At 38.9% G+C, this 27562-nt stretch overlaps 1 protein-coding gene across 18 annotated transcripts in view; it reads right to left on the bottom strand.

Annotated features, from left to right (window-relative positions):
• RAPGEF2 (Rap guanine nucleotide exchange factor 2) overlaps window positions 1-27217 on the bottom strand; it is a 269637-nt gene extending 242420 nt beyond the window's left edge. For 16 of the 18 annotated variants that reach the window (XM_024976978.2, XM_024976984.2, XM_024976973.2 and 13 more), the window contains exon 1: window positions 27058-27217. In XM_024976978.2, coding sequence (XP_024832746.1) covers window positions 27058-27126 — 69 coding nt within the window. In that variant the 5' untranslated portion in view covers window positions 27127-27217. The remainder of the gene's footprint in view (window positions 1-27057) is intronic. The other 2 variants (XM_024976986.2, XM_024976981.2) reach the window with 1 other exon arrangement.
• Between the last annotated feature and the right edge of the window lie 345 nt (window positions 27218-27562).

Here is a 27562-nt window from a genome sequence, read left to right on the forward strand (position 1 = left end):
ATGTGGCCTTAATCACCTTAAGCTTTTCCTGTGATACTTGTCAACACCTGACTTACTGTATAGCCTGTTTGCATGATTCCCTTCACAAGCACTGTGTACCAAACAGGCAGGGCTCAGCTGTTCACAGCTGCATCCTTAGAGCCTGACAGTGAGTGGCAACACAACGGACTTCTGATAAGTGTGTACTGAATTAATTTATTTATATTATAAGGACTCATAGGACTAGTGAATGTTTACCAATATCTGTTTTACCAATAACCTAAAAATTTTTCTGCAGTGAGGTTCACTATAAAAGGAAAACACTAAACTTAAAAAAAAAACAAACGTCTGCTTCAAAGTTCAAAGTCCCTGGGCCAGACCCCCTGACCTTTCTGTGTTGCCACATCCTGGTGCTGCAAAGAGCCTTTCCCCATGTTTGTCAGAAAAGTTATTCACATCACACAGGGAGCATTTCAGCACTATGAAAATATTCTCCCTAGAACCTATCTACAGAACTATCTATGGTGGAATCTGGAGGAAATATTATTTTCTCACAATTTCTAGAACATATCCATTTATAATATAAATGGGGAAACTACAGACCTCTAATATCACATAAATTAAATCAGCATTTAAAAATACACAGATTTGCATTTAGCCAAAACAGTAAAATGAGTAACGATTTCGCTACAAATAAAAACTATTTGCAAAGATACAAAGTGGCATTCAATCTGATAAAGAATTTTATCCAAAATATAGAAGTCTCACAACTTCAGGAAAAACGTAACTTTTCAAAATGATAAATGTAATATGGTACCTAGGTTGGATATGGAACAGAAAAAATACATTAGTGGAAAAACTGCTAAATGCAAAATAAAGTCCATAGTTGAGTGACCAGTGTTTTTTCAACATTTCTTTCTTAGTTTTGTGAAAATACCATGGTTCTGAAAGGTGTAAACAGTAGAATATGAGTGACAAGTATACAGAAATTCTCTATTTTGGCGCCTTTTATGTAAATCTAAAAGTATTTCAAAACAAAAAGTTAAAAGGAGGTGAACAAAATACTTGCAAAGACTTGTACCAAAGAGATGTGGATAGCAAATAAGTAAATGAAAAGATTCTCATCATTAACTGTTAACGAACTGCTTGTACATGAACGTTCATGGCAGCGATATTCAAGGCAGAAACATCCCCAATGTCCAACAACTTATGAACAGATTAACAAACTGTGGTATGATGAAATACTGTTGCTGTTGTTCAGTCATCCAGGGGTGTCTGAATCTTTGCAACCCCATGGACTGCAACATGCCAGGCCTCCCTGTCCCTCACTATCTGCCAAAGTTTGCCCAAGTTCATGTCCATTGAGTCTGTGATGCCATCCAGCCATCTCATCCTCTGACACCCTCTTCTACTGCCCTCAGTCTTTTCCGGATCAGGGGCTTTTCCAGTGAGTCGGCTGTTCACATTACGTGACCAAAATACTGGAGCTTCAGCTGAGTACTCCAATGATTTCCCTTAAGACTGACTAGTTTGATCTCCTTGCTCCAAGGGACTTTCAGGAATCTTCTCCAGTACCACAGTTTGAAGGCATCAGGTCTTCGGCGCTCTGTCTTCTTTACAGTCCAGCTCTCACAATTGTACATGACCACTGGGAAGACCATAGCCTTGACTATACGGATCACTGTCAGCAGACTAATGTCTCTGCTTTATAACACAGTCTTGGTTTGTCACAGCTTTCCTGCCAAGAAGCACTCATCTACAGACTTCATGGCTGCAGTCACCATCTGCAGTGATTTTAGAGCCCAAGAAGAGGAAATCTCACTAGTTCCACCTCTTCCCCTTCTATATGCCATGAAGTAATGGGGCATGATGCCATGATCTTAGTTTTTTTAATATTTAGCTTTAAGCTGGCTCTTTCACTCTCTTCCTTCACCGTCACCAAGAGGATCTTTATTTCCTCTTCACTTTCTGCCATTAGAGTGGTAACATTCGCATATCTGAGGTTGTTGATGTTTCTCCCACCTATCTTGATTCCAGCTTGTAACTCATAATATTTCATGATGAAATATTATTTGGCCCCAAAAAGGAATGGAATGCTTTATACATATTACAACGTGGATTAACCTTGAAAACATAATGCTAAATCAAACAAGCCAGGCACACACAAAAACTGCATATTACATTCATACAAAATGTCCAGAATAGGAAATTCTATAGCGACAGAAAGTAAACTCCTGATTAGTTAGGACAGGAAGCATAGTGCACAGCGGGTAATAGCTAAAGAGCACAAGGATTTTCTTTCTGAGGTGATAACAATGTTCTAAAACTGACTGTGATGGTAGCTGCACATTCCTGTAAATACACTAAAATTCACTGATCATATGCTTTAAGTGAGTGAATAATACAGTATACAAATTATACTTCAATAAAGCTGCTTGTTAAAAAACACTAAGATATCAATATAAGCTTATTAATAAAATGCCTTAAAATATAACCTGACATATCCAAGTGCTAATTAGGATGCAGGACAACTGGAATTTTCATGCACTGCAGATGGAAATACCATATGACACAGCTGCTTTGGAAACAAGAATTTGTCAGTTTCTCATGAAGTTAAACAGCATGTAGCCCCAGGAATCCCACACCTAGGTATTTGCCAATAAAAACAAAAATACATGTTCACATAAATTCTTACATGTATGGTTTACAGCAGTTTTATTCATAATTGCCAAAAACTAGAAGTAACTCAAATATGGATTGGGGATTAACAAATTTTGGTACATCTATATGATGAAGTACTACTCAGCAATGAACAGGGAAAAAACCAAAAAAAAAAAAAAAAAAACCACTACTGATACATGTCACAGCATGGCTCAATCTCAAAAGCCTGATGCTTGATGAAGAAGTGATGCCAGAAGATGGCCCACTATATGATTCCATGTATTAATATATGACATTCTGGGAAAGGCTGCTGCTGCTGCTGCTAAGTCACTTCAGTTGTGTCCAACTCTGTGCGACCCTACAGACAGAAGTCCACCAGGCTCCCACGTCCCTGGGATTCTCCAGGCAAGAACACTGGAGTGGGTTGCCATTTCCTTCTCCAGTGCATGAAAGTGAAAAGTAAAAGCGAAGTCACTCAGTCGTGTCCCACCCTCAGTGACCCCATGGACTGCAGCCCACCAGGCTCCTCCATCCATGGGATTTTCCAGGCAAGAGTACTGGAGTGGGGTACCATCTGGGAAAGGCAAACCTGTAGTAGGAGACATCAGACCAATGGCTGCCACAGTCAGGGCTAGTCAGAGGAGACTGACTACAGACAGGGGCAGGGAGCTTTCCAGATGATGGAAACATCTGTGACTGTGGTGACTGGTGGTGGTATGCCTGTACACATGTTAAAATTCATAGAATTTTATACTGGGACAGGATAAATCTTACTATAGATAAATTACATCTGCAGACTTCCTGCTAAGACTTCATGCTCCCAATCAGGGGACCCAGGTTCTATTCCTGGTCAGGGAACAAGATCCCATTTGCCACCACTAAGAATCTGAATGTTGCAACTAGAGATACCACATGCCACAACTAAGACCCAGGTCAGCCAATAAATAATATTTTTTAAAAAATTATATCTGACTGTTGTAAAAGTTGCAACCAACTTAATTACAATTTGTGTTTTTAATTCCTAATACAATGTTTACAGTAGTATGCTACTACAATAATTATCGAAATTAGAAATGCAAGAATCCTTTGGCCCAACAGAAATTTATCAGATCACATATGTAAGGGATATTCCTTACTGGGAATACACTGTACTGGCTAAACTCACAGGCACACCCCACAAGCGAGCTCTTCGTTCACTGTTCCAGAAAGATTCCCAAATTATATTTTACAGTAAGTAAATAAGCAAGGGAGAGATAGATAAGTAGATATAATCTGGAGGTTGGGGAAAACATTTTGTATGGGTCTATGCACATATCTTCAAAAAAAAATCTTTGGAAGAATAAACAAGCAACTAAGACCACTCACTCTGTTTTGGGGCTGGAGACCAGGCACATGTGGAGCAGAAGAGGAAGGAAGGCTCTCCTTTGCATACCTTTTTATAATGTTTGATATGTGAACTATGCACACGTGCACACACACACAAAACCTAAGTAAGTATTATTTAAAACACTAGTTTTTAAATATATAGTCTAAGTACAAATGATGAACATTTGTGGTACATTGCAAACATTCCAGAGACAGCAACACATTATCATGTACACTTACAATGCAGGGTGAATTTTGAGCAAACCACTAGGAGGTTGCACTTAACCCTTCTTTCTGATCCCAATGCCCCTCAAAAACAGGAGCCTGTGGAATGGTCAACATAGAATGTTCTGGAAGGAAATTATATGGTTTTGTTTTTTAAAGGAGCCATAAATGAGAAAATTCAGAATTTAAAAAAAAAGAAAAAAGACCTTGTTACCCCTTTGAAAAACCTCCTTTCTGCCCTCGAGTACTGTGTTCTTCCATCCCAAAGGAAGGGCATTTTCTATGTCTTGTAAGGACAAAGGGGAACAAACTGGACTCGCTACCAGACACAGTGACACAGGTCTCCTCAACTGAAACGACTACAGCACATCACTGAAACACAAATACATCCCCAGAACCACCAAAACATCTGGATTTCAGCATTTCAGAAGCACTTAAGACTCCTTAAGATCTCACATTCCAGAATCTAGCATCTGTCTTTCATTATATAGTTGAGATCAAGAAGTACAATCATAAAATAGTGTCAGATAATGTCAGATAACATAAACAGTATCTCTCTGCAAGATACAGGCTTATGAATTAATTCTTAGCATATCTGGGTAATTTCTGAACATTTCTCGATTCTGGTCAAATTCCAGTTCAATTAACCCCTTTCTAAATAACGTACTCAGACAACAAAATTCACTTACGAGTTAAGACATCTTCATGGCAATAGTCAGAGAAGCAGAAGCGCCAGGAATGTTTTACTCTCCAACTTGCTAGTTCCGAATACTACAATCCGTTCAAATCTGGTCCCTGGGAGCAAGCCCCTGAGCCTTTCCCCCACCTTTTTCAGTCAGCACTGAAAACCAAGGCTTCCAACTATGTTTCCAGACAGAAAGGAATTATTAATATAATTCTATGTGGAAATGTCATAAGCAACAGAAATAGGAGGTATGTCAAGTCTGTGTTTTTCTGACAAACGAGCAGATGCATGGATATACTACTGCTGAGAAAAACTGGTTAGTTTCCCCTGAACCCCCACCCCAGTACACAGCAACTTGAAAGGCATCAAGCTAGCCCAAACCAAAGATCAAAGAATTCTAATTGTAATCATCACTTCCATTCTCTTCAACTGACAAAAATCCTTAATATAGTTGATTATTAAAAATAAAAAAGGAAACAAAAACCAATAACAACTAATCAGAAGAAGATACCAAGATAATATATTTATCATGTTACTATGTCACTGGATAAAACAAAGTACTGAAAAGGAGGAAAAAGAATAATACATTTACATCCTTAGGGCTTCCCTGGTGGATCAAATGGTAAAGAATCCGCCTGCAATGCAGGAGACCTGGGTTTGATCCCTGGGTCAGGAAGATCCCCCGGAGAAGGAAATGACAACCCTAAGGCCGTATTCTCCAGGCACTATTCTTGCCTGGAGAATTCCATGGACAGAGGAGCCGAGCGGGTTACAGTCCATGGTGTCGCAAAGAGTTAGACATGACTGAGCAACTAACACTTTACATCCTTAAAATAGTATCCAGTGACAAAACTGTCAAGAAATATTAGATGCTACTAAAACCATCATGTAAAACTCTGCATTTTTTCAGATAAACCTAATGACTAAGACAAGCTACTTAAAAGACAGAGTTAATATAACAATATCTAATACTTACTGAGACTTATCTATTGGCTAAGTACCTGGACCTAAGTTAAAAATAGACCTTCCAGTCCTACTCTACTAACTCCAATTACTTTAAAAATTAAAATTTTAATACAATTATTTATTTGACCACACTGTGTGGCTTGCAGAATCTTAAGTTTTCCACCCATGGATCAAACCCAGGTCTCCTGCAGTGGAAGCACACAGTCTTAACCACTGGACCACCAGGGAAATCCCAAAATTTCAATAAAATGAGATTTTAGAGCTGAAGTTCATCTCTGAAATACAAGTAACCTAGTGAAACATTTTATATAAAAAGAAATGGGCAAATAAAGAGAAAGACCTTAAGCAAATTGGAACTTCACTTTGTAACAGTCCTTACTACAACAGTCCAGATATTGACACTCAATTTTATTTCAGAAGGAGTCTGGTAGAGTGGAAAAAGTGTGGACTTTGAGATCAGACAGTTTTGTGTCCTTAAGAAAAAGAGTTAACTTCTCTATCTCAGTTGCTTCTTCACTGGTAAGTTAAGAGCCGCATCTCCTGCTTAATTGGGTTGATGTAAAATCCCATGGATGGAGGAGCCTGGTAGGCTCCAGTCCATGGGGTCGCTAAGAGCCAGGCATGCCTGAGCGACTTCACTTTCACTTTTCACTTTCATGCACTGGAGAAGGAAATGGCAACCCACTCCAGTATTCTTGCCTGGAGAATCCCAGGATAGAGGAGTCTAGTGGGCTGCCCACTATGGGGTCACACAGTCGGACACAACTGAGGCGACTTACCAGCATCAGCAGCAGCAAAAACTAAAAATGCTTTTGAACTGTGGTGTTGGAGAAGACTCTTGAGAGTCCCTTGGACTGCAAGGAGATCCAACCAGTCCATCCTAAAGGACATCAGTCCTGGGTGTTCTTTGGAAGGAATGATGTTAAAGCTGAAACTCCAGTACTTTGGCCACCTCATGCGAAGAGTTGACTCATTGGAAAAGACTCTGATGCTGGGAGGGATTGAGGGCAGGAGGAAAAGGGGATGACAGAGGATGACAAAGGCATCACTGACTCGATGGACGTGAGTCTGAGTGAACTCTGGGAGTTGGTGATGGACAGGGAGGCCTGGTGTGCTGTGATTCATGGGGTCACAAAGAGTCAGACATGACTGAGCGACTGAACTGAACAACTCAAAAATGAGGGGAAAAAACCTAGCTGACTTTCTGACACATAATGAAGACTTAATAAATGTCTATTGCTTTTCCGTATTGTCCCTCAGTTCTTCTAAGTTGCGTTCTCCCTAAGTATAAATGAAGAGCAAACAACACAACTGTAAGTATTATGTATTATTATACTAATGGAGACTTGAACTTTCAAAGGGGCAGCACTACAAAAGTAACTCAATAAAAGATAATTAGAAGCATAAAGATTCATTTACTGTTGTACCTTTTAATAGTGAACGTTTATATTATGAAGGTAATTTCAATTCCTTTTCAAATTCTTCAAAAATAGTCATGAAATTTCTATTCCACATTCTTATACTTATTAACACTCTTCTGCAAGTTTTGGCTAAATCTCTAAGTTCACAGAACATTCAAATGTAAGTACAGAATGATGACAGATTTCAATAATCAGAAAAGAACAGAAAATCATATCTATTCACAGCACACAAATATAAAGCTTTTATTTCAAAAATATGTATTCCAATAAACACTCTTAGAAGAGAATACATATACATGTTACACATATGGAAAGACTTTGCCACTTGAGTACTTTTGAAAGTGAAAAAATTTTTGGTTCAGCTTTTCTATTCAACATAAAATAATCAAAACTACTCAAGATATATTGGTGTACATGAGTTCTTACACAATGGTTCTTTGAAGTCTGAAAGTGCTTTACAAAGAAAGCTCTTTAGAAAGCTCAACATGAAGCCTATAATTCTAAAATGATCCAGATAAGTATTAATCTGGACAACCAAATAAAGAAATAATTTGAAAACATGGTCTTACTGCCTCACTCACACTGAAAAGAGGCATATTTCTATAAATACTACTAGCCAAATAGTATTATTTGTATAGCCAAATAGTCTCTTATCTTTTAAAATGACTCACAATTTCTACTGGCACTAATACTTTCATTGTGTCAGTGATTGTAATGTCTTACATTACTGTATAGACTTTTCCCTTTGAGAAGTACTTTCTCATACATTATGTTCATTTAACCCTTAACAGATACCCTCGAAAACAGTGTACTGTTTTAAAGACCAGAAAGCTGAGGTCCAAGGAAAGCTGCCAAAGTCACTCAGAGAATAGAGAGTACCACACCAGCCCCTCTCTCTCACCTACTTTTCCTCATTACAGACCCCAAAATGAGTGACATCATTAAAGCAACATCAATATAAAAGAAGCTAAGGCATTACAAATACTGTTTCTCTTGGATCTTACAAGAGATTAGTTATACAATTTAAAATACTGTCGATCTGACTTACAAAGGCTTACAAAGTAGATGTATAAAACAAAAAGTTCAGAATCCAGTAAAAGCAAATGTATACACCCCTCGAATAAAATCCAAGGCAAAAAACTGAAGTCCAGGGCTTAGCAATTCATAAGATCATGCCTAGAGTTTCAGGCTTCTATTTTTGACTTACTTATGTGACTGACCAAAGTCATGGTGGCTAAGTAAAATTTGAATCACATCACCTATCCAAGCAATTCTGAGTTAATTGTGGCTGTCTTAAAATAATAACAAGCCTAAATTATGTTATACTCAAATAATAAAAAATAATCTCCCAGGAGTTAAATTTTAAAATTATACCAAATTGGGTCGTGCCCTGTCAGTACTGCTTATTGAATTACATGGAAATGTCTGATGCACACTTCATAGTTTAAGTATTTATGAAACGCTCAGGTATTATAAAACACCATGGAAACACAAATGTCTATAAGATAGATTCACCTTCAAGGAATTTTTTGCAGTTTAAAATAAGAGATAAGGTACACTAAAAACTGTAAGATGAAAGAAACTGAACACACCAATAAAATGAAAACATATTTGGGGGAGGATTAAAAAAAAGGGGGGGTTAAAAAAGGGGGGGTTAAAAAAATTAGAAAAAAAAAGAAAACATATTCCACACTCATGGATTGAAAGAATTAATATTGTTAAAATGATCATATTACCCAAAACAATCCACAAACTCAATGCAATCCGTATCAAAATTCCAATGACATCTTTCATAGAACTAGAATAAATATTTATATGGAACCACAATAGAGCCCAACTAGCCAAAGCTATATTCAGAAAGAATAACAAATGTGGAGGTATCACATTCTCTGATTTCAAATTATATTACAAAGCTACAGTTATCAAAATAATATGGTCCTGGTATAAAAACAGACACACAGATCAATGAAACAGAATAAGAGCACAAAAATAAAAGCATATATACATGGACAATTAACTTACAACAAAGGAGCCAAGAACACACAACGAAGAAAAGACAGTCTCCTCAAAACTGGTGTTGGGAAAGCTGGACAACTATATGCAAAAGAATGAAAAGAGACCAATTATATGTCACCACACAAAAATTAACTAAAAATAGATTAAAGGCTGGAATGTAAGACCTAAAAAGCATAAATTTCTAGAAGGAAACATAGGCGACAACCTTCCTGACATTGGTCTTAGCTATGTTTTTGGATTTGACTCCTAAGGCAAGGGAAACAAAAGCAAAAAATTAAAAATGAGACTTAGATTTCCCTGGTGATCCAGTGTTTAAGACTCCATGTTTCCACTGCAGAGGGTCCAGGTTAGATTCCTTGTCCCCCTGCTCGGGAAGTTCCACATGCCACACAATTTGAAAATTAAAATGGGACTACATCAAACTAAAACCTTCTACCATGAAGGAAATCATCAACAAAGTGAAAAGGAAACCTACTGAAAGAGGAAAGGTATTTACAAATCATAAATCTGACAAAGGGTCATATCCAAATATTTTGGTAAAATCCAGGTATTTTGGTAAAATCCAGAATATACAATTCAAAATATACAAAGAACTCATACAACTCAACATTTCAAAACACAAGGTCCAATTAAAAAATAAGCAAAGGACTGAATGGACATTTTTCCAAAAAAAAGACAAAGACATGGCCAATAGGTAAATAAAAAGATGCTCAACATGAGCAATTATTAGAGAATTGTAGTCAAAACCACGATGAGATATCACCTCCCATGGGTCAAAATGGCTATTACCAAGAAGATAACAAGCAACAGGTCTTATTAATACCAGGTGTGTGGAGAAAAGGGAGCCCTTGTGCACCGTTGATGGGAATGTAGACTGCTATAGCCACTGCGGAGAACAATACAGAGATTAATGGAAAAATTAAGAACAGAACTGGCATATGTTACAGCTATTCGCTGGGTATTTATCCAGAGGATATGAAAACAGTAATTTGAAAAGACACATGTACCCCTATGTTCAGTTAGCATTATTTACAATACAATAGCCAAGATGTGGAAACACCCTCAATGTCTACCAAGGGGTGAACAGATAAAGTGTGTGTGTGTGCACACACTATATACACTATAGAATATTACTCAGAATATTACCAGACAATAAATGCCTTACTGAGAGGCGCAAGTTAAAACAATAAAAATTTTCACAAAGAAAGATTCAACGTCCAGCTCAAGTGACTAGAAAAAGCTTCATAGAGGAGGAAACATTTAAGTTAGTCCTTTTTAAACGCCCAGGACAGGTCTGAGGGAAGAACAGCAAGGAATGAAGGGACCCTGGGTAAAAAGGGTCCCTTTGCTTGTGGCATGCAGACAAAGACCTGAGGATGACAGCAGTGAGAATGAAAGGAAGAATCAGGAAGGAAAATAAATAGATGTTTTCCTTCCCAAACTCCATGGTTAGCTTTTTACTAAATCAGTTCGAACATAGGAGCAGTTTACCCAGAAGATAATGCAAGAGTATTGTTCTTTGTGGTTACAAGTATCATTCTTGAAAATTACCATCCACAGGAATGGCTTCTACTTGTCAAGAAATAAGGCCTTTGGAGTTCTCTCTCTGAAATACCACCCTAAATAAACAGGTCCACAGCAGTGTTTCTTTTCTTGTACTATTGATCTTACAATCAACTGAGAAGAGTAAAAATGAAGGAAAGTGTAAATTACAACCTAGCCTAAAAGCAGAGCAGGGAGGACCAGCATGGGTTCCCATAAACATATTTAACTTGCTCATTTTCACTATCAGCAAAGGGGAACATTTGCCTAATAAATTAAGAAAATTATGAGAAATCCTTATAACCTTCTGAAAGAGATGATCGAGATTGGCCACTTTTTTTTTTTTTTTTTCCTTGTCTAAACCTTGGACAAGAGAGAGTAAATGATATTTTACCAAAAAAAAAAAGTCACAACCTATTTCAAATATAAAGAAAACTGTAAGATATACAAAAGAGGAAGACAGAGGATGAAATGGTTGAATGTCATCACCCACTCAATGAACAAGTTTGCACAAACTGCAGGAGATAGTGAAGGACAGGGAAGCCTGGCGTGTTCTGCAACATGGGGTCGAAAAGAGTCAGGCACGACTGAGTGACTGAACAACAACAAATACAAAAGGCTAGACTTTAAGTTATGGGGGAGATCTTTCTTAATTCTAAAAAATCTCATCCAGTTTGATGAGAAGTATGGTTTTCTTTTCACCAGACTTTCAAAGATTTCCAGGAGATGCTAGTTTCTTTCTTCTTTCCCCTGTGCTAGTCTGTATTTTCCTCCAACCAATTTGAAGGTAAATACTGTCTTCCTAAAAATTGGCTCAAAATGTGTAACATTTACTCCCTTCCTTAAAAAAAAAAAAAAAAAATCACAAGCAAAAATGTTCAAAATTCCGTACAATATCCCTGAAGTTTTAAATTAAATAGTTTTTAATCCTTTCCAGAAGACTACATTAATTCTAGTCTTCTGGAAGACTTTTCCTAGACAACTGAGGAGGCAACTGACAGTATGAAAACTGATTATCCTCTAAGGATGAAGTAAGGAAGCAGCTTAAATACTAGGAATGTTTCTACTAGGAGAGAGGAGGTCTGAAACTGAATACATTGTAATAAGATTTCCATTAACATTTTCTACAAAGTTTCACTGAACACTGGCAAGACTGTTGCAATTTTAGAGACCTTAGTGTCTCTCTCCTAAACCATAATGAAAGCACATCTTCTCAAGAAAGTAATTTCATTTCTAACCCCAGAAGCCTCATTGAAATAGCCTCTTTCCTTTACTCACATCAATATAACTAATTACCATACCCGTACAAGTTATCATCTGTTAATTAATTAAGTTATTTTTGAGATTGCCAAGAAGTAACAGCTACTGAGGACAATTCTGCAGCCACTGTGAAAAGGAAAGATCAACTCAAGCAAGTTCCTGTTTGGGTGCAAGACAGAGAAAGGTAAACAATATAATAAAAAGCAAAGAGTTTTATCTCTGAATCCAATTTAAAGGTTTAGATAGTATGCCTACAATCATTTTTCAAAAGCTAAAGGTAGTAGTACAATCATTCTTGATTGCAAACACAATGGAAATAAAAGCATCTTTGAGTACAACACAGAGTTATTAAGCAGAGCACCCAGCTGGTGCCAACAGGGGCTGGTATATCTGATGGGCTTAAATAATTCAGTTTTGTTTCATTAATGAAAGCCTAATTCAGGAAGAGGATTTTTCTTAAAACTTCTCACCTAACTCTAGATTTCTTGAAAACCGAGAGAAAGACAACACAGTTTAAATAAAGTCAGGCTGAAAAACTGATGAATTAACCTATACAAAAATATGTCCTTCCTGGGAGCAAAACTGTAAGACTCAGGAAAAAAAAAAAAAAACATATTGGGTAAACATCAGCAGATGAACAATAATAACACATATTACACCCAGTGCTTTTAAGACATTTTATGAACTGTTATGTTAATAATGTTACTATATAATAAAATTTCTTTTCTCCTTTCAGATTGTATTTGTAAAGAATACCAGGAGACACTTTATTAGAATGACTAAAAGTCCCAGTACTCTTTTGGCTACATCTCAAAAGAAGAAAATAATTGAAATTGACAAAATAGCTTTGTTTTCGCTGCATTTAAATAATAGTGCATCTAGTGTTCTTGCCTGAAGAATCCCAGGGACAGGGGAGCCTGGTGGGCTGCCGTCTATGGGCTCGCACAGAGTCAGACACGACTGAAGCGACTTAGCAGCAGCAGCAGCAGGCTGGGTTGAGATGCCTCTACTTCACTCCCCTTTGTATAAAGATGTGTGCATGCTCAATCACCATCAGACTCTTTGTGACCTCATGGACTGCAGCCTGCCAGGCTCCTCTGTCCATGGGATTTCCCAGGTAAGAATACTGGAGTGGTTGCCATGCCCTCCTCCAGGGGATCTTCCTGACTTAGGGATCAAACCCACGACTCCTGCATTGGCAGGCAGATTCTGTACCACTGAGCCACTTGGAAAGCCCCTTGTGTAAACATACCTCTTTGATTACAGACCTGCAATTATAAAAGACATATTAAATCCTTGAGCCCTGAAATCAGTTGGAAGTTCTCAGAAATGAGGAGTCTGTAAGGCAGAGGACAAATTTCTGTAGAGCCAGACAGTAAGTATTTTAGCCTCTGCAGGCCATACTCAGCCTCTGAAGCATGAAAGCAGCCACAGACAACAGGAAGAATGAGCCTGGCTGGGTCCCAATAAAACGTTATACACAAAACCAGGCTATGGGCTGAATTTGGCCCAAGGGCTAAGTTTACTCAGTCCTGATCTAGGAGATTAAGTTTTCAACAGTGTGCTGGCCCTGTCCCTGTGGCATGGGGAAATTCAACAACTACTCTTGGTGTTTATTTTCTCAGGAGTCCCAAACTAGATCAGAGAGTTGCAGCATTTTTTTTAGTGGTAAGTCTCCCTCTTCTAATGGAAGTTAAAGGTGGAGGCTAGGCCAGATTTCCAGGACTCTCCATAGGCCCCTGGAAGCCTCCACGTCTGTGGTACAATGATAGCTGATTCTAAGGTTCCACTCAGCGTCAAGAACCAACATTGACAAGTCTGTTTTCCTCAAGGTCCCTTCAGGCATCATCAGGGAAGGGAAGCAGTCTATGGATTACATGCCTTACTCATGCTCCGGAATCACACTATCCCTCCCCATAAAGAAGAACATTATGGGAATTCCCTGGTGGTCGAGGGGTTAGGACTGTGTACTTTCACTGCTGAGGACCCAGGTCCGATCCCCAGTTGGGGAACTAAGATCCCACCAGTCAGGCAGTGTGACCAAAAAAAAAAAAAAAGATCATTACATGACAAATTAAAAATTACAAAGTACTGACAAAAAGTAGAAATCAATGAAGTTAAATTCTACTGTATACATGTATTTAATTAAGATGTCTTTTACTACAAATGTGTAAATATTTTACCCAGAATGAGTGTTAGTACAGTTTACTTTTTTCTAAAGTTTTATATATAATCACTAAGTAAAGATCTAAGCACAGGGTATTTAATCTATTTCTGAAACTGCCCCTTAAGAAGTTAATGTGTGTGTGCTCAGTCACTCTCTGCAACCTCATGCAAGTATAGCATGCCAGGATCTTCTGGCCATGGGATTTTCCAGGCAAGAATACTAGAGTAGGTTGTTATTTCTTCTACTCCCTATCTTTCAGACCCAGGAATCAAACCGGCACCTCCTGCATTGGCAGGTGGATTCTTTACCAATGCAACATCTGGAAAGCCCAAGGAGTTAATCTATACAAATAGTCATATCTAATAAAATGGATCAAAGCTGAGATCTCTACTTAGTAATGCTTTATCAGCAAATTGGTTCTAAATACTAATTTAAGTCTGTCATTACACTACTGTCCCTGACCACAGTCAAAAATCTCAAAGTAATTTTAAAAAAAAGGTACTGCAAAGTAGAACAAAGATGTCACAGGAGCTCAGAGGAAGAATTTATACACTCTGTTAAATTACAATCAAATAGTATAAATGACAGTTCAGTATATCAACACCAAAGTGATTAAACTTATGGGGAGGCAACTGCCTGATACTCAAGAAAAAAAACTCTGCTCCACAAAGTTACATGTTTCTATAAAGGACGGCTTCTGTGTTACAGAAACTGAACTACTGCTCCTATTCAGCTTTTACCCAATTCACTATTAATGTAGAAGTATATAATTACATTTTCCGCTGTATCTCAAATTCTCAGGGGAAAAAAAAATCAAGTCATTAAACAGCATTTATTAGCTCCAGTTCTGTGCTATGGGGTGTGCCAAGACCTGAGTTTTAAAGACGCATGGCAAATTCCAGCCAAGCAATCTCTCCAGTGAGGCCAACAGACACCTTACACATTAATCCATTTTTTTTTTCACATTAATCCATTTTTTTTTTCACATTAATCCATTTTAAATGAAATCAAAGTCTTAACTTACACTCCAGATTCAGGCATATTTTAGACCTTAGCCCCCCTCCCAGAAACAAATAACTTACAAAAAAACACAGACTGTTTTAAAATAACAAATACCCCAGACTCTTTCAAGTAACATTTCTAGCTGTGAGCTTCTGATATCAAATGGTTTAACTGACCCCACTACACATAAGAGCAGTTTATCTACATAAATCTTGAATGCTATCATTAAAAGCCCATAACTAATCACATCTACTCTAAAGCAAGACATACTGCATACTTAAAGTTTTAATATCAAAGTCTGTCTTCTCAGACAGTAAAGAATCTGCCTGCAATACGGGAGACCCGGGTTCAATTGCTGGGTCAGGAGGATCCCCTGGAGAAGGGAATGGCAACCCACTCCAATATCTGGCCTGGAGAATTCCATGGACAGAGGAGTCTTGCTTGTTACAGTCCATGGGGTCACAAAGAGTCAGACACAAGTGAGCGACTAACACTTTCACATACTTTCACTAGTCTCATATAACATTCAATATGAAGTCACTTTTCTCAAAAACATAAGTTTATAAGTATGAATTCAACAAGTTACAGAAAACTATTTAAACTGCTATCTTTTATAAGTATTTTATATATGATTGCATATTTATAAAATGATGATGATTCAGCTTGTATGAGGAATGACAAATTGAAAACTTAAAAGTCCCAGAAAAATAACAAAGCACTGCTATACACAAAAATATCAGAACACAAAACTGAACACACAAGGAATGAAATAAAATTTTAAAAGAGTGCAACTGATGCGAAAAGAATGTAGAAAATATAATCCTATGTTTTATTTTAAATCACTACATAAATCAATAGTTTCCACTTAAAAACATACTTAAAAGTCACATTTAGTATTTTATTTATATTTATATATAATGTTCACACACTGGTATTTTTACCTCTATTTTCAAATAAGAAACTGTGCTTCAGAAAATTAATAGTCATACATCTAATAACTGAACTAAAAAGTTAAATATATCTATGTGACTCCAAAACTGCAATTACAGTAATGTAGCTCTATATGTTACTGTAAGACCTCTGGAAGTAAGACTTTCAAAGAGGTCTCCTGAGAATCACTCTGTAAACTTTTTACAATCATCCATTTCCTACACAAAGTAAGTTGGACAAATACTATCAGCTCATAGCGCTCATTCATCTTAACCTCCTTTCTTTCCTGCCTTTCTGCAATATACAGGCTTAAGTGCAAAATATATTTCCAGCCTCCTTTGCAACTAGGAGTAGCCATGTGACCCAGCTCTGGTCAATGACAAACACCTGGAGAGGACGTCCCTTCAAAATAACAAACTCTTACCAACAAAAGAGCTAAGAATTTCAACCTTCTCCCATCTCTCCTGCTTGGGATGCAGCCATCATCCTGGGACTCTGAAACCTAAAATCACTTGCTAAGTAGCATGAGCTAGTTTCCTTGATGAAATCTTAGAGCTTCTCCATCAGGCCTGAACTGCCTAACTTGAGATTTCTTATTTTGTGAGAAAGATAAGCCCATCACTAGGCCTCCGTGTGTGTGGTTTCTGATAACCTGCAGACTAATGCAATGCCAACACAATCTAAGCCATGAATCAATTCTACCAATTAGATTTATGTTATGATCACTTCAGTGAGTTAACTGTAAGATACATGAATGATGAAAAATTATCTAAGGGAAAAATAAACACCAACAACTGAAAAATAATAATATGGGAGGGGAGTTTGAGGGAGAATGGATACATGTGTATGAATGACTGAGTCTCTTCGCTGTCCACCTGCAAGTATCACAACATTGCTAATAGGCTATACTCCAATATACAATAAAACGTTTTAAAATACAACAAATATTAAGCACTCAAGTCAGAGACTGTTAAAAAAAAAAACCAAAAATACATGAACATACTTAATCTATACAATTATACAAGGCTGGTAATATGAGTTGCTCAGTCGGGTCTGACTCTTTGCGAACCCATGGACTATGGACCAGAAGGCTCCTCTGCCCATGGAATTATCCAGGAAAGAATACTGGAATGGGTTACCATTTTTTACTCTAGGGGATCTTCTCAACCTAAGGATCAAACCCACATCTCTTGTGTCTCCTGCTTTGGCAGGCTACTTACCACCAGCACCACCCGGGAAGCCCCATACTCATCGGTGGCAAAATTTTAACAATCCTTGACAAAAACAGAATATGGTGAAACAGAGCTCAATTTATTCTGAGATTATAACCTTTCTGTCTTTATGATATTAGAATGTCCTTTCTTTTATGAAATGAGAATAGTGGAGAGAGAGTTTAAATTCACTTTAACAAGCTTATTTCTCAAAATAAATAGATGACAAATCAATATCAGAAGCCCAGAGTTTTATGATTTTTAAAAAGCCCTTGAAATCCAAAAGCCTGAGACCCCATGAAGTGAAGTTACCTCCACAGGACCACAAAGCTGTCTGTGGTCTGGATACCAAAGTTCAGGATCATAGCCATCAGGTTAGATGAAGGGAATATACTCAATAAACTCAAAATAACTATACTGTGAATGCACTTAAAGACACAAATGTGTAACTACAAAGGAAAGCAGCCATCCCACCAAATGTCAAGTGGGAACAAGGACTTTTAAAGTGAAATGATTTTACCATGCTGACCCCCACAGAGCTTCCTCTAACTGATGTAGATTTAAACCATACCAGAGAAAATGGAATCAAGATAGGAATTCTCACCCATTCCAACTTAAGTCTCAAATGACTTTAGGTTTGGAGATTCACATCTGGGATTGAAGAACTTGTGGGTCTCGGCATACACTGTCTGCCTTGGAGAGAAGTCTGTGGTTTCCCAACTGAAGGAGCAGGGCAGTGCTTGATAACACCAGCCCTAAAGCTCGCCCCTCAGTTTATTCCAGTCCCACAAAAGTAAGGGAATCTGACACCAATGAAGACTAGAAAAAACTGAAATGCAAAGTCTTCTTCACCTCTATTCTTGGCATTTCAATCTTTTTTTTAACTCGTGCGTTTTTAAAACTCAGCTCTAGTTGTTTGGAAATGTATAAATTTGATCAAGCACTTTTTTAATACAGTAACTAATTTAACTTAGCTGAACATTTCTAACAATTTTACCAAAATTTTTCTAATTTTGAGTGTGGAGCTTGCAAGACTGCATAATGTCACTTACAGAAGAAATCAGAAACTTTACTGCCTTGAAGACTTCAAATACTTAACTTACATACAGAACAACTGGACAAATGTTAAATAGGGCTAGTTAACATCTATATATTTTCACTATTTTTTACTTTATTAATGTAAGATTTTAGTTACTTCACAGGCTGGCCAGCTCTTCTTTTTCAGTTGTGCCCTCAAATGCAGTTACTGAAAACATCAAACAAAAAAATCCTATTGAAATATAGAAAACAAATGGCTTTATCTTTATAATTGAAAATAGTAAATATCTCCCAGCTTATAATTTATTTGTAGTTATCTCAAATGTTAGCACCTATATTTTTTAATCTAATCTTCCAGCACTAGTTTCAGTTACAGAAAAAAAATACATAGTATACAAAAACAACATGTATTCTCCAATATTTACCACAAGAAAGAAAGGTAGGTGGCTGGCAGAGGAGGGGAGGTTGTAACAGAAATACAAAGGCATTATATTATAATGCCTTTGTGTTTCAATTTTCCATTTATATATATACATAAAATATATATATATATGGAAAAAAGATTTGTATTTCTGTCTTGAACTGATTTTAATGAAACGCTGCACACGCAGCTCAGAGGTCTCATCAGCTCCAGCTGTAATAGGGCCTCTGACCTGCCTCTTCAACAGTCACTGCCACCCTCCCCCTCCCTTCCACCTCCTCACTCCTACCAAAAGTAACAATTTAGAGACTTTAAGTTCACAGGAGAGGAAAGAGAGGGGGATGCTACAAACTTGATTTCACCTCAACTGACTTCCTTAAACTACTACCACAGCGTCTTTTCTACTTGCCTCATGCGCATGGAACATTTTATCTCCTGCACATTTTCTTCATATACCAAATATTCTAAGTCACTTACATTTGGGATCATGAAACCGTCACAACTGGTAAAATACACTGCATTTTTATGGGAATATCTACAAAATTTAGGGGAAAAGGTGAATAAATTTTAGCTCTTCTTGTCCATTTATTGCAAGCTTGGATATGTGTGTGTGTAATTTCCTCTAATATATTGATTCAGCCATGTCACTAATGGCCTAATGTACGCAAAATATTTAGCTAAAAGGTACTGAGCTCTTCATTAAGATTAACTCAGGAAAAAAGATTATTTTTTTTAAATATCTTAATTTGGTGGCCTCTTGTCAGAGTCACAACAACCCCAAAAGCTGGTTGTTGGTTTTTTTTCACTTTTAATCTTGACACAGCTTTACACTAAAACAAGTTATTTTTTTATAAAAGGTAGTTCAGAGATCCTATACACTCTTCATCCAGCCTGCCACAGTAAAACTATCGATTCAAATGTCACCGGTTGTCCCAGTGTTTACTTTCTGGTCCGAGACCTCACCCAGAATCTCACAGTTCATTTGGTTATAATGCTTCCTTGGTCTCCTTCAATCTGTGGCTCTTCAACAGCACTTCATCCTTGAACACACTTCTGGGTACTGGCCATCTCGTGTGTGTAGTTGCTAAGTCGTGTCCGACTCTTTGTGACCCCATGGACTGTATAGCCTGCCAGGCTTCCCTGTCCAACAGATTCTCCAGGCAAGAATACTAGAGTGGGTTGCCCTTTCCTCCTCCAGGTTGTCTTATAGAGCATCCTAAAATTTGAATCTGCCTAGTGTTTTATGACACTCAAATTGAAGGGCTTTTTAGTAAGAACACCACTTCAGATGTGCCCTTCTTGGTGCATCATGTCGACACATCTTGTGATATAACTTTGATCACCTAGTCAATTTGGTATCTGCTAATTTTCTTCACTTTAAAAGTACTGATTTCCCCTTTGTAATTAATTAATTGATCTTGTGGGGAAGACACTTTGAGACTAAGCAAATATTCTGATATCCGATGTATATATATTTGTCATCACACTCTCACCCACTAGTTCTGGCATCTGATTCTTGTTTGCAACTATTATTACTGTAAGGTTTGCCTACCAGTGATTCTCCACTTCTAGCACACCTTCTACTTTTTTGGGGGGCGGGGGGGGGGGGGAATCCTACTGTAACAAAGAGCTGTCTCTTCTCCCCTATTTATTTATTTAATAATTTACTTATGTTGGCATGAGTTCATGGATATTTTTTCCCCTAGAGGTATAATTCCATATTTGGTTGTTCAAATTGTCCCCCTGGAACTCCTTTGTATAAATACATCCATCAGACTTCCTTCTGAATTGTAAAACACCACTTCGGTTGAGGAAAACCAGGTAATTTCTTTTCATGACATATTCTAGATGGTAAGACTACCTTTACACTTACATTATATACACAGAAAAAAATGTTTTTATGGAAAAAAAACTATATATATTGAAATATCCCAAATGTGTTGTACTCTCACAACTCTTGCTCATCCAAGATCTAATGATCTTCGGTTTTTATTTTATACCTATGTTTATTAACAATTTCTCACTGTTACTGTTTTAAATCCACCTTACCTTGTGCTGCCCCCATCCCCAAATACTTTTGGTATCTCAAGAACACAGCCCAAACCACTCAGAGATAATAGTAACTAAACTCATTTTGGCCAAAAGGTAACATGTCTTAATTATGCTAACTGAAAAACAGCCAATCCAAAAAGTCAATCTGTGTATGATTCCACTTACATGACAGTCTTGAAATGACAAAATTATAGCAATGGAGAAGAGATCAGTCCTTGCCAGAGGTAGGGCTGGCGTGACCGTGCCTATAAAAAGGCAACAAAAGGAATTCTTGTGGTAATGGAATCTGCACCTAGGCTTTATCATTGTCAGTATCCTTGTTGTGATATTCCACTACAGTTTTGTAAGATATTTGTAATGGGGAAAACATTACAAACGTTTTTGTAATGAGATCTCTGCATTATTTCTTATAACTGCATGTGAATCTACAATTATCTCAAACTAAAAACAAAAATTATTTTTTAAAAAGAATGAGTTTCAACTCTAGCATGAATACTCAGGAGAGATCAGAATCACCATCGTGCATCCCTTCAGTTCCACTGATTGCTAGCTGGCTTCTAAGAAAGTTACTATCAGCCCTCCCCAGAATAAACCACCAACGGCTAATTCTTCTTCAGGGTCTCTTTTCTGATTAGCTTTTACATGAACACACACCACAAGCTAGAGAACAGAAAGCTGCCAAGGGCCAGAAAGTACTGGTTGGTCAACTGAACTTCCAGCAGTTAACAGGATCAAATAAGTTCTGATTGCAGTTTATCTAGCTCTTATTAAATATTTGAGAAATTCTAAACCTCTAGAAAACTGTTACCAGGAGAGGGAACAGCTCATATAATACCAATATCATGGAACTATCACCGGGGTCCGCACTTCCACATCTCTTTACACAAGTCTAGACCAAAGTTCTTTGAGGGAATTATAATTCCTTTTCATTACCTATAAAGCTTACAAAACAAAGCTAAAAACAAACAACAACCAATTTTTTCAGAAGAGTCAAGAAGGCAGTCTGTTTTTCAAAAAGGTTACTCTATCTTTATTTCAAATAATTCATTTACGTCGGAAGCAAATGCTGCTATTACTTTATGTAATACGACATTATATGACTTAAATTTCAAACATCAAAGGCAGACCTTACTGTGTTTAACTCCCCCCCGCCCCCAAATCTACCTGGATGAAGTTTTCTCAGGCCAACAGAAAATTAAGAGAAAAAAAAAAAAAAGAACAGACTTATGGTTTCAAACAGGAGGGAACTGGGGGAATGGATTGGGCATTTGGCGTTAGCAAATGCAAACCATTATATATAGAATGGATAAACGAGGTCCTGCAGAGTACAAAACTTTATTCAATATCCTGTGATAAATCATAATGGAAAAGAATGTTTTAAAGATCTTCTAGGGACTTCCCTGGTGGTCCAGTGGTTAAGAATCCTCCTGCCAAGGACATGGGTTCCATCCCTGGTCCAGGGAGATCCCACATGCCAAGGAGCAACTAAACCTGTGCGCCACAACGACTAAACCTGAGTGCTGCAACCACTGAAGACCACGCACCCACAGAGCGCGTGCTCCACAAAAGCAGCAGCCACAGTGAGAAGCCCGAGCACCGCAACCAGAGAAAGCCTATGCAACAAAGACCCAGTGCGGCCCCAAAAAACGGTTATATATATACTGAACTGAATCACTTTGTTGTACAGCAGAAATGACCACTGTAAGGCAACTATTCTTCAATTACTTAAAAAAAAAAAAAAAACCTTGGTGAGTTTTCATATGTAAAATTATAGTGTTAAGAGGTTATAGCTGGGTTTTTTTATTTTACATCCTTTCTTGAGAGGAAGAAAACTGCACCAAGTTGGCAACCAGGAAGTCCTCTTCATTTTTTTTTTTAATTTGGGGGGGAGGGGGGTGGGGTTGAGTGTCTATGAAAATCCCAGGGTCTGGGAAGGACTATATTAAACCAGCCTCCACACAGCACTGCAGTTAGATTCATTCTGAATCTCAGCCAAGATATGCAAAGCTAATTATGGAACTGTTAATTACTAAATGTTTAAAAGGTTATTTGAAGGCAACTAAGTTTCCACCAATAATGCATAAGAATGTTAATAATTTTTACCACAAACTTAAGTCCTCACTTGTTTAGAGCCACATGCTAATACAGTCTGAAATTAGCTTTTCAGTAATAAATGTGCATTTTTTTAACCTCCAAATTCAAATATCATTGCTATGAGAGCTAAATGCTTGTACCCAAACAGGCATTACTTTGTGAGACATGCTTTTCAAAATTGCACCCAGATCATTCAGTTGTGTTTTATGAACAAAAACTACTTAAGACAAATTATTTATTACTAGAGCCCCAAAACGAGCCAAAATATAATCAAAGTATAAGTTTTCAGATGAAAATATAAGACTGCTAATAAACAATGATAAAAAGAAATGGAAATTTTTATGTGTCAATTTTTATGTGAAAATAGACAATTCTTCCACTAGATTTGAAAGTTAAACATCCACCAGAGAAACTCTTTTTGTGCAGATTCGCACAGTTTAAAGTTCCCTGTGCTAAAGGCACTTTTTCAACCCTCTTATTAACACTCAAGAGGTATTCTACCAAGTGACTTTTGCAAAGAATAGTCTTGCACTGTTATGAGCTCTCTGATGACAAATTCATGAATTTGCAACTAAATCAAAAGGTGTATAGCTACACCCTCCCCCCCCAAAATCAGTGAAGAACAAAGTAATATTATTAACTAGGAAGAGGCGAGGCAGGAGCTGTTTTTTAAAATACTTTTTAAAATACAAACCATTTTAACACAAATGGTTTAACACAAATTAAAACACAAATATTTTAAAAAGTAACTTTTACAACTAGCTAAAAACACATATTAAATCTTTAAAGCAGAAAAAACAACTCTGCAATAGATGTTTCACCTGAAAGACTAAAAACAGGCATTTAAACACCCTACCTAAGCAATCTGAAAGGGTCTGAACTCAGTAAGTTAATAAAATGGTTTGGAAAACTCATTTTATTGTTTAAAGCCTTGGGGGCGAAGCTATTTGTAATTTATTTACATCTTTTACTTCACTAAATTGCTTAGGTGACCAAGCTTCCCACTTAAGTGATTAAAGACATAAACCCAAATAGTTTAATAAAGCAATTACTTAAGAGTCCTTTTTTTCAACAAGAGGTGCACTGAAAAATATCAATAGAACGTGCAGTGTTCCTTATTTTCAAGGTTTGTTAGTGAGAATACAGTGCCCCATTGACTACAACTTAGCCATTTTCCAGACACACAATACTGGATACATACTGGATTAAAGATAGTTTTTTTTCCTCCTCCCAGAATATCAGGAGAAATAGTGACAGCCCCTTAAATCTGAATGTGCAACATCTGGCTAAAAATTCAGGTGACAATTTTGCTTGCTTCTCCTTACCATCCCCCATCTAGTGAAGTGCCTAAATAAATGGGGAAAATGGATTCCATTTCCCAGGTGGCTATGAAAAGCTTCCTAATTTCATAGTAATTTTCAAAGTCCCTGTGTCTGGCATTGAGGTTCTCCCTGCCCCCAAAACCTCTTTAACTTCTTAGCTAACTTTTTAGGTTGTACAAGTGACAGCATGATTACTTCTAGGCAACTGACCGACCTGGTACAAAAGTATGTCTTCTCGGGTTTTAGGAGACTGGGTTGGTGGGATTAAAAAAAAAAAAATGAATGTAACAAAACATATATATATATATATATATATATATATATATGTTTTTTTCCTCTATCTTTTTTCTTAAAGCGCCTTTCTTTTGCTTGTCGTAAGAATCATACAAACTCTTCATAAATCTATCCTGAGAAACAGAAGGAAGCACAACATCAAAACTTTCCTGATCCATGTGTGCCTGTTCATAGGTTTAATAACTTTGCTTTTATATTACAAAATACTAACTCTCAAGTAGTCATGAGAAGAGTGCAGGGAAACTTCCAGTCCTCACATTCACAAAGCACTCAACAGAAAAGGTATCTGATACCAAAGTTGTTTTGTTTTTTTTTTACTTCTGAGTAAATTTCAAACTTTTAGAAGAAAAGTAATTCTTTTTAACAAGCCAGGTAAAGATGGGAAGCAGTCACCTTACCAACTACTTTCTCTTTAAAATGATAAACATGGAGGTTTGCATTGAGCATTAAAATTAATAGGGTGGACACTCACGAAAGTTCAAAATGTTTGGTAAGTTTCTTGAGGGTGACTTGTTCTGTGAAGGTGTGTGTGGAGGGGCGGGGGGAGGGAGATAAATATGCTGCTTTCAGGCTGTCCGAGAAGTTTGCACATTGTTGGTGTCGGTAGCAACTGGCCCACTTCTGACTCAGGCCAAGTTCTATGTTGGTCGGTGTTCACTCTGTTCTCCACAGCTGGCACGGAAAGAGGAAAGTTTAACAGTTCATTTCTTTGGCACAATCCACACACTGTCACAGTGGACATTCTGTCTCTTTCAGCCTTGTTTGGTGACCGACTACCCCCCCCCCCACCACCACCTGATAGTAGGTATTGAGTCACTGCTATTCTAATCAACCAACCAAACACACCACTTCCCTCTCTCTAATTTCCACCCAAGGCCTCTGACATCATTTTCTGACCACCTTACTGAGTTCTAATACTCTCAGCATGTGTGATTTCACTTGGCACCTCAAACACTGAAAGGCATTGAAACACCTCACTGAAATTAGCTTTTCCATCACACTGTGGCTGAGAACCTACAGTTTCAGATGCAGAAAACTGAGTGATTGCCAACCACAAAACAAACAGTAGGTGGAAAAGGCACAGGAGAGGCAGTGCAACAGGACCTGAGCAGCACAGTCCTTGTTTTTGGTAAAGTAATCCTTCAGAACGGGAACTTTCCGGTGACAGTGTGAACTGAATTTTCCTTGTAAAATTTACCACCCATCTTCCACATGTTTGGTAAATATGCGCACTCTAGCTACACTCCCCAGATGTGACGGCTGCCTCAGAAAAAAAATGAAAAACGGTACCAGGTGCCGTTCCTGGGCCTTGCCCAAAGGCAGCCGGTGGAAGAGTCTATTTTATCCTCTTCTCCCCGCATTAAATAACAACCGTCAACGGCAGAGGAGAGCATTTGGATGTGAACAGATGGTATCCAACACCTAACAAGCGAAGCCACTCTTTCAAGCACTAGATCCTAAATATCTGATGGTCCCAAGGATCAGGAGGGCTTATTTGTCTTAAGAAGGTTGGCAGCAGGATCCCCTGGAGTCACCATCCCAACGCATGCGTCATTATCCAGTCAGCAACTACAAGCAAAAAAAAAAATCAAACCACCACATTTTATAAATTTCCCCCTTTCTAGTCCAACTAGAGACGACCAGATCCAACACCATCAGCAATTCCTCCACTTAAAGCCAGAAAAAAATAAGCCTGAACGTAAACGAAATGTATAAAGGTTAACCAACTTACCTAATTTTGACAAGGTTGTGCAACACCAGAAGAATCCGCAGGGTGCCCTTCCCGGGGGCGGGGGGGGCGGGGGGGGATTAGTATTTGAACATGCCTGATCTGCAGTTCTGTCTGCAATTGAAACTACAAGCAGTAACCTAGCTATCCAACTTTCTTCCTCCCTTCCTTGGAAAGCGGCATCCTTTTTCCCCCCCAAAAAAGCAAAACAGTAAATATACAAACATCTCAAACGTTTCACTTTAGAAGGCCACCGCGGATTTGTCTTTCGCAGAGCCCTTTAAGTTTCCTCAACACCTCTGCAAACACCCAAGAACTCTGAAGGCAGAAGGGGCCATAGGCTCGCGGAGGAAGGGAGCACTGCGGCCGGTGGGACAAGAGGGACGGCCGAGGAGAGGTCACCCCCGCTGACTCGCAGGCCCAGCGCGCGGCTGGGAAGACGGGACGGTCGGGAAAGACCTCTCTGTCCCGCCGGACAATCGCGGGGGCAGGACAGCACCGAGAGGGCAGCGAAAAGAAGACCCAAGAGAGGGGGAAATAATGCCAGGAGGACCCGGTGAAGGCTTGGAGATGGGAAGCCACTGGAAGTTGGGGACCTGATGGGAGGCGCGGGTGCGCGGGGCAAACGGCGTCGGGAGGGGTGGAGGCTGGGACGGCGCAGCCGACGCGGGTCTCACCTGGGGGGTCCTTTCGGCCGGGTTCTTCATCACCGCCTGGCGGAAGCTGTTATCCACGTAGGACGCCATCTCCCCCCGCGGCCCGGGCCGGGGCCGCTCCGCGCCCTCGGCCGCCTCCTCCCGGCCCAGCGCCGCCGCCGCTGCCGCCGCCTCCGCCCTGCGCGCTCCGCCCGCCCGCCCGCCTCGGGCCAACCAGCCAAACCGCGGCGGCGGCGACCGGGCGGCGGGGCCCCGGGCGCGCAGCGGGGCGGGGGGCGTGAGGCCCGAGGGTCCCCGAGGCGCCCGGCAGCCGGGAGCTCCTGCTTCCTCCGCCTCCTCCGCTTCCTCTGCGCCGCGCGGTCTGGAAGGCTCCCTCCGGGCCCTGGATCGACACGCCTCCCCGGCTCCTCTCGGGGACGGCGGCGGCTCCTCCCGGCCCTCTTGGGCCTGAGTTATTTTTAGGGAGTTCGAGCCGCGGTGAGGGGGGAGGCTGGGGCGCGCGGGCCTCCTGCTCCTCCGGGCGCAG

The sequence above is a fragment of the Bos taurus genome, chromosome 17, assembly GCF_002263795.3.
Source record: "Bos taurus isolate L1 Dominette 01449 registration number 42190680 breed Hereford chromosome 17, ARS-UCD2.0, whole genome shotgun sequence".
NCBI lineage: Eukaryota > Metazoa > Chordata > Mammalia > Artiodactyla > Bovidae > Bos > Bos taurus.